This window comes from Balaenoptera ricei, chromosome X (genome assembly GCF_028023285.1).
Source record: "Balaenoptera ricei isolate mBalRic1 chromosome X, mBalRic1.hap2, whole genome shotgun sequence".
NCBI classification, from domain to species: Eukaryota; Metazoa; Chordata; class Mammalia; order Artiodactyla; family Balaenopteridae; genus Balaenoptera; species Balaenoptera ricei.
The window spans coordinates 16,015,795-16,029,050 of record NC_082660.1 but is presented as its reverse complement, the minus strand read 5'-3'; the positions used below and the strand labels follow the sequence as shown (position 1 = coordinate 16,029,050).

General features: G+C 42.5%; 1 protein-coding gene across 4 annotated transcripts in view; it reads left to right on the top strand.

The window, feature by feature from the left end:
* ADGRG2 (adhesion G protein-coupled receptor G2) overlaps positions 1-10,806 on the top strand; it is a 143,856-nt gene extending 133,050 nt beyond the window's left edge. For all 4 annotated transcript variants that reach the window (XM_059910529.1, XM_059910531.1, XM_059910530.1 and 1 more), the window contains 4 exons: positions 300-583; positions 4,183-4,284; positions 5,279-5,431; positions 9,111-10,806. In XM_059910529.1, coding sequence (XP_059766512.1) covers positions 300-583; positions 4,183-4,284; positions 5,279-5,431; positions 9,111-9,295 — 724 coding nt within the window. In that variant the 3' untranslated portion in view covers positions 9,296-10,806. The remainder of the gene's footprint in view (positions 1-299; positions 584-4,182; positions 4,285-5,278; positions 5,432-9,110) is intronic.
* Positions 10,807-13,256: the final 2,450 nt, after the last annotated feature.

Here is a 13,256-nt window from a genome sequence, read left to right as displayed (position 1 = left end):
TTAGTAAAGACTCATGGAATAGAGTTACTAGGATCTAAGGGGGATAAAATCTTTTAATGTTTTCAGAGAATATTTTTTAAATACTTTCAATCACCAAGTGTCCTAAAATAAACCCTCTTGGAGTTTTTCTCCTAGAGCTATAAATGGCTGTGGAGATCAGAGGTTTTATCTTTTTTTTTCTCTTGTAATTGTAGGAAAATGTTTCAGTAAAACAATATAGATTCATTGTTATCATTTTGAACCATATTTCAGCAAAAAAAACATAATATGTTTTCCCTGGTTTTTCGCCCCAATTCCAGTTGCTGGATCAACAGCAATGCTGTATTCTATATTACGGTTGTGGGATATTTCTGTGTGATATTTTTGCTGAACGTCAGCATGTTCATTGTGGTCCTGGTTCAACTTTGTCGAATTAAAAAGAAGAAGCAACTGGGAGCCCAGCGAAAAACCAGTATTCAAGATCTCAGGAGCGTCGCTGGCCTTACGTTTTTACTAGGAATTACTTGGGGCTTTGCCTTCTTTGCCTGGGGACCAGTTAATGTCACCTTCATGTATCTCTTTGCCATCTTTAACACCTTACAAGGTAAGCTCTACAGCACTAAATACACACTGAATGACCCAGTCCAACTGAAAAATATTGCTACTAAAAGTTAGAGTATCTGCAAAGTGGCTTACTTAGTAGCTTAAGATATAATCATTGAAAAACAGATTTAACTTTGAGAAAGGGTGCTCTGAGAGCCTTGGAAGAAAGGCTAAATTCACTAAATTCAAGAAGTGCTCCTTTTTTCCTCCTTATCCATCACTACCTCCTGGGAGGGAATAAACATATCAAGGGGAACCTACCAGGAACTGTTTCTGGGAGAGTCAATCACTCTTCCTTCACCTGGTTCCTTACCTTTTTTTCCTTTAACTTTTTTATTGAAGTAGAACATGCATACAGAAAAGTGCACATACCCATAAATGTCCCCGTGAGGTCTCACCACTCTGACCTCCTAGGTCTGTGTTTGATTTGAAGACAATGATAAATGTGAAGTCAATGGTAGCAGCCTGGCCCAGTGCTTAATCCCGCACAGTTGCTCTGCCCTGACATGCAGCGGGAAGGGCAGGCTCTGTGTGTGACCCTTGACCTCGGAACCTCCCCTTTGTTAATGAAGCCCAGCCGCAGTCATTTGGGAACCCTCTTCCATTGTATTCTTTTTTTTTTTCCTTTGGTCTCATTGTATTCTTTAGGAAAGCAAATTTCTCATTCTTTTAGATCAGCATTATAAAAGAGTTGTCAGCTGTGATTAATTATTTTTCAATTATTATTATTATTTTTTTTGGTTGCGTTGTGTCTTCGTTGCTGCGTGCGGGCTTTCTCTAGTTGCGGCGAGCGGGGGCTACTCTTTGTTGCTGTGCCCGGGCTTCTCATTGCAGTGGCTTCTCTTGTTGAGCACGGGCTCTAGAGTGCAGGCTCAGTAGTTGTGGCACGTGGGCTCAGTAGTTGTGTCTCGTGGGCTCTAGAGCGCAGGCTCAGTAGTTGTGGCGCACAGGCTTAGTTGCTCCACAGCATGTGGGATCTTCCCAGACCAGGGATCGAACCCATGTCCCCTGCATTGGCAGGCAGATTCTTAACCACTGTGCCACCAGGGAAGTCCCAGCTGTGATTAATTGTTCATGGACGCACTTTGGCATTAAAAGCAGAGCAGGCTAATAAGTTTACGTTACAATAACAATCATTCGTGTCCCTTGGTTTCCTTTTATTCCAAATCCTCTGTGGGGATGCCTTTTAATTGCATTCTCATCCACTCGTTTTCATCTTTTCCTGGTGGCTTTTAGCTCCCATAGCATTCTCCTGTAGTTCTTTCAGGCAATATAGTTCATTAACCTGAGATTGAATTCAAATGCCTAATTTGGCTACCGGTTCTTATTTTATTTCGAGGAAGCCAGTTAATGTGCTTGCTGGTTACATACAGTTGTTCATTTTTACCTACAATGTACAGTTCCTGAACTGGTATATCCAGGTGTTGGACTACTTAGAAAAGTTTTATTTGCCAACAATGGCATGCTAAAAGTAAGAGACACTTATTTTAAAGAGAAAACATATATGCCCAAATCACACTAATCGTAAACATGAAAGCAAGGTACCTACCCTCACATATTTACTGTGGAAACTGAACCTGCCTCTTTTTCATTTCCCTAGAATGACTTCTCATTAGAATATGAGTGGACAGAAAGAATGTATTGTTTCATTTATAAAAGGGAACTAAAGCCTAATTCACAGGGCTTTGGGGTTGATAAAAGGAGAGATGTGTACAGGTTCTGATTTGGGCCTTGGGTATCCCCGTTTTGATCTCTCCCCTGATGCAACCAAGTGTAGCTGCCCAGGGTGGCAGGTGGACAAAGGTGTGCAGTACTCGAGATATCAGTCTTTAGGCTGGGCACGTGTACCTTACTAGAAGCAAACCTGATATTTTAACATGAAGGTTTTAAAGTAGATAGATTGGGGGCTGGGGAGAAGGAGAACTCAATTCGCCCATTCATTCTGCTAATATTTGTTTGCGTTCAAAGCCTTGGGGAGTGGTAGTGAGGGGACTGTGTGGGGAGCCCTGCACCTGCATGCAGTGGGGGGGTGGAGGCAGAGCCTGAGGGCCTCTTCAGGTCTGTAGTGTTGCTCTCTTTGTGGCCAGGACACCACTGGAGAATTTCCTTGAGCCTGTCACAGGGAGGCTGGAAGGTAGACAAGGCTATGGCTGCAGTGCCCCAGGCTTCGGAGGAAGAGGGGAAGGCCCAGGGAAGGGATGTGGCTGTGGACTGGAGAGGAGGAGCGAGGGATGTGAGACAAAGGAGGAGACGGCATTTGACAGAACTTGGAAATCGATTACGCATATGGAGGGACGGGGAGGTAGGAGCTGTGGACTGAAATTAAAATAGCACAGGGACTTCCCTGGTAGCCCAGTGGTTAAGACTCAGCACTCCCGATGCAGGGGGCCTGGGTTCAATCCCTGGTCAGGGAACTAGATCCCACATGCCGCAACTAAGCCCTGGTACAGCCAAATAAATAAATATTAAAAAAAAAAAAAAAAAGCACAGTGTGAGAGCTGTGAGTTTCAGTTTTCTTTGGGGGACTATAGTCCGGGAGACAGCCGCTCAGAAAGCTCTGAAGAACTGCTCTGAAGAGGTGAGGTGGGAGGTCAGCACATGTGTGAGTTTGGAGAAGGGGTACGTACAGTCAAGCACACATCTCGGCAGAAGGTTACTGCTTGTCACAAGGCACAGATATCTTAGCTAACGCTTTTGGTGCTTTCCTAAGTGTGGGAAGATGCAAGAAACTGGGTTCATAAAATTTTCTCCTGAAAATACCTAACTATCCGAAGGTCTGTTCTACCAGTTTTCCCAGAGCACAGAGCACCTCATGCCTGATCTCCATCCTGAACTCCTTTCAGGGTGTGTTGAAGGTCAGTGATTGCAGTGGCTCATGACTCAATCCTTGTAGAGCTGGATGGCCAGCAACATGCTTTAGTTGGCAGAGCCTAGGTCTGAGCTGGCATCCTGGGTAGATGGCTCGTATTTCCAAAGATAGGGAAGGCCAATGACAGGAGGTGAGAGGTGAGACAATGAGTTTAATTTTGGACATATGAAGTGATATTCTTTTTATAAGTATTTTTTTAATCTTACAAAGAGAGTCCTCCCAGGGTGCCTTTCGATAGCAAACTTTCCCAGGACTTTGGGCTTTATTTTCAATCTGCAAAATTTCATTTTGCCTATGGCTGCCAAAGAATTTTTTTTTTTTTTTAAATACTGTATGCCTCTGTAGCTTTTTATTTTTTAATTATTATTTATTTATTTATTTATTTTTGGCTGTGTTGGGTCTTCGTTTCTGTGCGAGGGCTTTCTCTAGTTGCGGCGAGCGGGGGCCACTCTTCATCGCGGTGCGCGGGTCTCTCACTATCGCGGCCTCTCTTGTTGCGGAGCGCAGGCTCAGTAATTGTGGCTCACGGGCCTAGTTGCTCCGCGGCATGTGGGCTCTTCCCAGACCAGGGCTCGAACCCGTGTCCCCTGCACTGGCAGGCAGATTCTCAACCACTGCGCCACCAGGGAAGCCTGCTGCCAAAGATTTTATCTTTTGTGCAGAGTAAGCTCATGACATTCAAGTCTTAGTTTGGAATTCATTGTGTTATGTTTTTTCCCCCCTCCCCACAGGATTTTTCATATTCATCTTTTACTGTGTAGCAAAAGAGAATGTCAGAAAGCAGTGGAGGCGGTATCTGTGTTGTGGAAAGTTACGACTGGCTGAAAATTCTGGTAAGGATTTACCTTACTTTTTCTCCTCTTAAAGCTTGAGGAAAAGATTGTATAAGTTAAGATCCAAAGCAATTAATGCCAAAGGAATATCGGATCCGGAAATCAATGAATGGAGCCTGCTCAACACAAAATATCCATTGTGAACATTAGGAAAAAAAACCTAGTGAATTAAAAACCAATTATTCACATCTGGGAACTTAGTGAGCAATAGAATTAGTGGCCTGGCTGCTTCTTGAACGAAGCAACAGTGAAATTTTTAGAATTCATTTCCTTTTGAGTGCATGCTTTCCATTTGTCCAAAGAAATTTTTAATATTTACCTTCCTAACTTTTTAAGTCTTGACTCAACCTTTTTTCCACAGGTCCTGGTTGTCAGTGACTTCATTTATTTGTTATTGGGCCAGACTTTATATATAAGCCTTAGCATACATTTGGTTATTTTGAAGTTGTTTTCAGCTATGCCCTGCTGGGTTATAGAGCAAATAGCTCATTTTTAAGAAAATAAGAAAAACGAAGTACTCTTTGAAAATCTAAATTCCTTTTGCATAAAAATTACCCATGAATACAGACTTTGCAGTATTGCAAAGATCTGGTTGCACAAGATTGGAAAATGGTAGTACCTAGAGTTCCATCATTTGCCTGGATTGAAGAGCCATTAGTCATCACAGCAGGTCGATTTGTGTTCTTGTGAAGACAGTCCTTGGCTCTGAAATATTACCTAATTCAGTGGATATTTATAGACACAATCAAATTAGCTTAGCCTTTAGTTCTCAGAGAACATAGGTTACTTTTAACCAGGCAGTCATTTAAAGGACGAATGTATACAGTCTTAAATGAAAATACATTTTATCACACCAACCTGTGAAATGTGGGATTCTCTGTAAGATCTGGAAGCGAGAGATCAGTTGCTTAGAACGAGTTAGGCTGTGACCTGTCTCCTGCATCTGAGTTTCAACATTCTGCCCTGTTTTTCTGTAATGCTTACCCTACTGTAGACTGGAGTAAAACTGCTACTAATGGTTTAAAGAAGCAGACTGTAAACCAAGGAGTCTCGAGCTCTTCAAATTCCTTACAGTCAAACAGTAATTCTACCCAGTCCACCACGCTGCTAGTGAATAATGATTGCTCAGGACTCACGAGCGGAAACGGTACGTATGTCTCAATATAGTATTTCTCAAGCTAGTGTTTGTTGTATTAAAGCACTTTTGTCCTTTAATGGCATTTTTGCTAAGCAAAGTGTATAATTACATGTATGACTAGTGGATCAAAATGTGGTTCCCTTATAAAAGAGAAAGTTTATTAATCCAAGTTCATTTGTTTTAGAGCAGTTTTTTTTTTAAGATTTACGGGTTGTTTTTTTTAAAGATTTAATTTTTCACGATGGGAATTGATGATGACCTAAAAGTTTTAATGTGGCAAATCCTGACTTAAGTATTGCCCAAAGACTTCAGTCCTATGCTATTTCTGTGCAAGCAGTACCTAAAATAGTCAGTAAGACTATATCAATTTTTTAGTATATCTATAATTATACACATCTTCAACACTTTTAAACCTTCCTATTTTTTGCTTGTCATGTTTGTTCATTCTTTTCCGCAGTGTGGCTGCCTTGTGACAGTGCCCAAATCCCCATGAATATATCAAATACTGAAAGATGAATTGTGACCTGTATTGGTGACTATATATGTCTCCAGTATACGTACAGATCATTGCTGCTGTGCCTCCTTTACTCACTAATTCTGACATTTCTAGCTAGAACTTCCATTACGTTTTCTTTCTTTCATAAGACTGGGCAGCTCATTACTCATAAAAACTTATCTGTTTCTCTCTTCTTTGGCTTCTTAATATGTCTTTTGCATTTTTATAAAAACTTAAATTCTGCTGGTATGCTTTCTCCTTTCCTGGAGAATTTGCCTTTACTTATCATTTTAGAATATTAGTTATTTGCATGACAAATTCAGATAAATTTGTGAGAAGGTTCATATACTTACCAGATAATTTTCTAGCCTCCCAAAGATGGGAGGTCCTACTGGTTTGTATAGACTTTTAAGATACAAGAGGAGGGGCTTCCCTGGTGGCGCAGTGGTTAAGAATCCACCTGCCAATGCCGGGGACACGGGTTCGAGCCCTGGTCCGGGAGGATCCCACATGCCGCAGAGCAACTAAGCCCGTGCGCCACAACTACTGAGCCTGTGCTCTAGAGCCCGCGAGCCACAACTACTGAGCCCGCGTGCCACAACTACTGAAGCCCGTGCGCCTAGAGCCCGTGCTCCACAACAAGAGAAGCCACCGCAATGAGAAGCCCGCACACCACAACAAAGTGTAGCCCCCGCTCGCTGCAATAGAGAAAGCCCACACGCAGCAACGAAGACCCAATGCAGCCAAAAATAAACTAATTAATTTAAAAAACTTTTTTTAAATAAATAAAATAAAATACAAGAGGAGGCCTCTAAATCAAGGTTTCTCAACCTCGGCACAGTTAACATTTGGGGCTAGATATCTCTCTGTTGTGGGGCCTGTTCTGTGCATTTGAGAGTGTCTAGCAGCACCCCTGGTCTCCACCCACCAGGTACCAGTAGCACCCAGCCGCTCACCCCCCACAGCTGTGACAACTAAAAATATCTTCCAGTATTGTGAAATGTTCCCTGGGGAATAAAACACCCCCACCCCCCGGTTGTTGAGAACCATTGCCATATCAGATGAGAAACAGTTGCCATGGGGCCTTAGCTCTTTATTGTAGATACCAGAGGGAGAGCTGGGCTCTTTGCCAAGTAGCTATAGCGGGAGTGACTCAGTGCAGGTAAACACAGTAGAGGCAGTGGCAGGCAATGCTGATTCCTAAGTTAGTGGGAGAAACCGAGTTCAAAGTAGAGAAATCAGAGCTGTGAGCTGAGTCATCAAGATCCCTAAGAGGGCTTCCCTGGTGGCGCAGTGGTTGGGAATCTGCCTGCCAATGCAGGGGACACGGGTTCGGGCCCTGGTCTGGGAAGATCCCGCGTGCCTCAGAGCGACTGGGCCCGTGAGCCACAATTGCCGAGCCTGCGCGTCTGGAGCCTGTGCTCCGTGACAAGAGAGGCCGCGATAATCAGAGGCCCGCGCGCCGCGATGAACAGTGGCCCCCACTTGCCGCAACTAGGGAAAGCCCTCGCACAGAAGCGAGGACCCAACACAGCCATAAATAAATAAATAAATAAATAGATAGATAGATAGATAGATAGATAGATAGATAGAAAGAAAAGATCCCTAAGAATCACAACATATCAGTCAAGCCTACTGGTTTGGATAGAAGTGTTTGGGGCTCTTAAAACCAGATTTTTCCATATTCTAGAAGGAACTCAGAGATGAAGCCTCACTTGCCTAGCCTACCAATATGTTGCCATCCTTCGGAGAATCAGATTGAATGGAGGCAGCACATTTTGTACAACCGTTTGACGTGGCTGATTTCGCACAGCTATTTTCCATGGCTGACAGTGAGGGTGGGGTACATTTTAGGCCACCAAAATGGCCACGTGTTTAATACCACATAACCTGGACATCAGATAGACATCCCTGACTCCTCAGTCTGCACATCAGGATCTGGGATGGATGACAGAAAAAGAAGCTGGAAGTTTAACGGTTTGTTTATTATACCAGGACAAATTGTTCCTGCACAAGAATGTCCTCAAACCAAAATGCCTAAATCCGAACAGCAGCCTCAGACAGTCACTTGCCCGTCTCTGTGCGCAGAGATGGAGCTGAGGTAGCCACATCCATCACCTAGTGTGGGTGAATACTACATATTTCAGTTATGCCTTGGACGCCTGGCTGCTAGCAGCCATCTCACTCAGTACACAGGGCCCCAAGCTCACAGTTTGGAAGAGACATCACATGTTGACTCTTTCGCTTCTGAGCCATGTAACCTTAAGCAAAGCACTTACTTTCTGACACCTTTGTTCCATCGTCTGTGAAATGGGGATAATAATAGCACTCATCCCGTAGGGTAGTAAATGAGATAATTCTTATAAAGTTCTCAGCACTATCATTATTAGTATAATTATGGCACAAACTAACAGTTGGGCTTATTATTCAGCTTTCTACATTGTCTTCAAATGGTGTAACGGTCAAAAAGATGGTGCCAAGGAGCTAGAGGATCTCAGCAGCTGTGCCCACCCCACCCCCGCCAACACACACACACACACACACACACACACACACACACACACACAAAATTCAGGGCCTGCCTGGGGTTGGGGAGGCCCACCTGCTCCCTGGCCTGGACTCTGAGGTTGGACCCTGTTGTTTCCTCCTGGGAATCAGTCTTATCCTGATTTAGTCAGAGGGGCTGGTTTAGTGTATGAGAGATGATTTTTTTTCTTGCCAGGACTGTTGTCACTCTGGGTTTCTCTGGTACAAAGTATTACTTTATAGGAATCTTAGGGAACCGAGAACCTTGTGAGGGATCTCTGTTAACCTTTGGGAGAGACCAGAATATTACCTTAAGTTACATTACACATACGCTACTACTTGAAGGCAATATATGTTCAACCAGAGTTAGGAAATGGGCCTTTTAAAATCAAAAACATTGCTTTGCTTCATATTTTGACCGTTTCATTTAAAAAAAGCTGCCATAGAGAGCTGGTTTCTGAATCATTCTCCAATTTGTTTTGCCTACTTTGAGTGGTCTTAGGAAAGGAATGAAAAGTAAATAAAATATGACAATGTATCAGACCTATTTTTTTTAAAAAAGACATGCTCTACATGTGCATACTTAAGAATAAAGTGACGTTTGTTTATTTTGAAAATGCTTTCTGTGGCTACTTCATGACGCTGATTTTGTTTTTCCTCATACAGCGAATGCTTCTACAGAGAAGAATGGTTTTTCTTTCAGTCTTCAGAATGGAGATGTGTGCCTCCATGATTTCACTGGAAAACAGCACATGTTTAATGAGAAAGAAGATTCCTGCAATGGTAAAAACCGTATTGCTCTAAGAAGGACTTCAAAGCGGGGAAGCTTACACTTTATTGAGCAAATGTGATTCCTTTTCCTAAAATCAAAGCATGTTGCTTGACAGTGTGAAAATGTCCAATCTTACTTTTTACACAATGTGAGTTGTATGAAAATCAACTAATTTTATACTCAGCAACTTCTGGAGGAGCATAAGCTAATTGAGGGCAATGGTTGCTATTGGAACAGGAAACCAAGACATTATACCATGGTTCTTAGACATTTGTGATTTGGTTTTTTATCCTTCATTTTAAAAGAAGACTGGTTTTAAACAACACACTAAGAATAAGACTCGTTTTTAAAAAATCAAAGTAGTTCATTTCCAGCCCCAGTTAAAGATGCTAAGTTATCTTTGATAACATTATATAAAGCCACTGTTGACTTCAGCCTGTTGGTGAGTTTCGTTGTGCATGCCTTTGTTGTAAATAAGCTAAATTCTAGTGACCCACATGTCAAAAATCTTACTTCTACATTTTTGGTATTTATTTTCTACTGTGTAAATTTCTTTCTTTGTAGAATCACGGTTGTGTTGTTGTGTCTAATGTGATAATTCAGAAAATCCTTGCTGATTCAGTGAACTCTAAAGCTCCTTTTGGAGATTATATGGGATGTGAAATACAGGAACTTCACTGAAATCAAGAAATAATGACGCCAGCCAGACTGGAAAAATGTAAGCAGATAGTGCCACAGTTAGCTCATACAGTGCCTTGGAGTGAGTTAGAAAAAGGTGCCGCCACTGGGCAGACACAGCCCCATGGGCTCATGATTTGGCAAACAGAATGAGGGCCATATTTTAGCCCCACTCACCCTCTTGGGTGCACCGTTGTTCAGGGTACCACCTGTACAACCGTACATAGCATCCAATACCGACACACATCTCCTGACCTCTTCCCTAATCATCAGATTATGGAAGCTGCACCAAGATGTTTAGCTTAATACCTTGGTCACAGAGAGGGAAGGAACTGTAATCTAGATCATATGGTAGAAAAATCGTGAATGTGGAAGAGATACACACACTGCCACTTCTCAAATCCCCAGAGCCTTTCAGAAAAGGGGAGTAGAGTAGGATTACTTTTTAAAAGAGATGTACATTTAAAAAAATCGTATTGCTGTTCTTTAAAAAGCAACTGCATGGTACTTTGTTGATTGCTATGACTGGTACACTCTGGCCCAGCCAGAGCTATAATTATTTTTTTAAAAGAATTGTCTTGATGAGTGTATAGTGACAAGGGGGAGCAGCTATTGGGAACAGTGAACTATCCTGCAATGCTATTGTTTCCATATGTATCAAACCCTGATTGCTCCTAGTCATAGCGAGTCTATCTTGCTTCCTACCTACAACTGCTTGAGCAGTGCCTCAAGTATGTCCTTATTAGGAACATTTCAAAAACCTTTAGTTAGGTCTTTCACTAAGGTTCCCTTGCATATATTTCAAGTGAATGTTGTATCCCAGACTAACCACAGTAATAATGTAATACACTTCTGTGAGTGCTGATTTGTCTTTGCAATATTTCTTCTCCGATTTATTTAATTGTCTTGTATTTATACGTTAAAATTGACAAAAATGTTAAAATTGCCAAAATAAATTCGCAGTTAAGTCCTTTAAGTTTGAGAACTTTCACAAAAGGAAAACATTTGTGATCTCTTTCCCTGGTGGTGGAGCTTGGAAGCGGTAGGACCACCCTGATGAAGGCAACTCGACAGTAGCATCCTTTGGCAGACAGCAGGCACGCTGTGACCGTGAAGTCAGAGCAAGGATTGTCCTGCCTCCCGAGATTGCTTTCTGAGGTCTCTTTTTCATTTTCCTCTTGCTCTTTCAAGATTATCTCTTTAACGCACGTTGCCATTGGCTCACACAAGCCCCAGATTTGGATCCCCTCCAAGTGTCTGCTTCCTCAGCATCAAACAGTAGGATTTCAAGAAGGTGAGGATCGGAATTGGGGTTTCTGGGGAGCTGATTAGCATATAGGAGCCACAAATGGGGAAAGCTGGCCTCAACTCTACAAGAGGTCTCTGAGCAATCTCTCCTTCCACGATGCTCAGTTGCCTCAAAGATGTTGAGTACTAATTTGATGAGAGAGGTGGTGAGATACTCTAGATTTGGGGGTGAGATATCAGAAACCAAATCTCCCAAAGCAGATTATGTAAACAAAGTGTACACAAAAGGATACACAATGTCTGACAACCTTTAGGTCCTGCCTCCCACCCCTTATTTTTCCTACTGTGTTTTGTGTCTGGCTACAGTCCTTAAGCCAAATTCTCGTCTGTATTTTTACTTCAGACAGATAAGGGGCAGGACAGAGAGAATGTTCCTGAGAAGCATCCTCCTTTGGCTTTCAAATTGGTCCCACAATCTGAGACCCTACTGAAGGAGACAAAGGTGGTGGCAATATGAGGAGGCAAGGGGTATCACAACAGTGGCCAGTATTTGAAGGAGTATTTTCACAGAACATTCGAGAATTTGTTTTGTTTTGTTTTGTTTTTTCCCCAAAACACTGCATTCATTAATCCCACAAAGTAACTCTGTTAACTTCAATGAACAGCATCATGATTGTTCTCAGTAAAAAGGGTGAAATGTCTTCATTGGAGATACTGGATTGTGTCTAACGAGGTCACCTAGGAGGTAGGTTAGTTTGTTGAAGGTCATTTCCACAAAGAGCTAATTTCCTGAACAAGCAATTTATCAAATGGACTAGCGCGCTGTCACTTTGTCTCCATAAGAGCATTTTAAGGACTATTGAGTTTGTCTCTGCTTCAGCTCCTAGCTACTGCGGTTGGAGTCTGAAGGACGGACAGGAGAAAGACAAGACTGAGTGGACATAAGAACATCATCTCAAACGGGAAGAATTCTTAGCAGTATATCCTTTTTTCTTTTCGCCTCAGTCTCTAGGTACAGCATCAAAAAGCTGGGGTGGACAAAAATTGAATACATTCTTCCAGAATGTGTTCTTTTAAATATATTTATAGGACTTCCCTGGTGGCGCAGTGGTTGAGAATCCACCTGCCAATGCAGGGGACATGGGTTCGAGCCCTGGTCCGGGAAGATCCCACATGCCACGGAGCAACTAAGCCCATGCACCACAGCTACCGAGCCTACACTCCAGAGCCCGCGAGCCACAACTACTGAAGCCCAAGCGCCTAGAGCCCGTGCTCTGCAACAAGAGAAGCCACCACAATGAGAAGCCCGCGCACCGCAATGAAGAGTAGCCCCCACTCACCACAACTAGAGAAAGCCTGTGCGCAGTGACGAAGACCCAATGCAGTCCAAAATAAATAAATAAATAAAAATAAAATAAAGTATTTATAGATATATACCTCGCTGTGAAGAAATCTTATGCTCCCTGGTGTTTCTCTCTTTACCTCTCAGTCTCAAACTAGCTGCAGGAAGCTGGAGCAGAGATACATTCAGCATTCTTTAAAATATTGTGATAAAAACCAAAATGATCTCCAGTCAACTAAAATTAAATTGTCAGAGAAATAATTTGGCAAATTGGCTATTTTCAGCAAATTGATTCAGAACGGACCCTCTCTTCTGTGTCAAAGATGGAGTGCTTTTCTTTAGAGTCAAAGACCTGAACCCTCCAAGAGAAACATTTGTTGGTTTCCACCTTGGATGCTGACATGTGGCTCCCTGGGAACTTCCTTGGCAGAAGCCCCCCATGGCAGGACAAGGGACAGACCCTCTGGTTGGGGTCAGAGAAGTTATACATGGTGCTACCTCAGGGTCTGGTTTCAGGCTTTCATCTTTATAAAGATCATGAATCAGCTTCAGAAACAACAGCATACCCCATCACATTCCATATCTGATTCTTAACAAATATTTGAGAAATGACTCGGAGATGGGTTTCTATTGGGACATAACCAGAGAATAGCTTCATGGATATAGCGACCAAGATATGGAGGTTTTATATCTCAGGGACATAGAATTCTAAGATATGAGTCTGATTTTTATATAGCACAGCTTGTAGTCCAAAAAGAATCACTGAAATTTG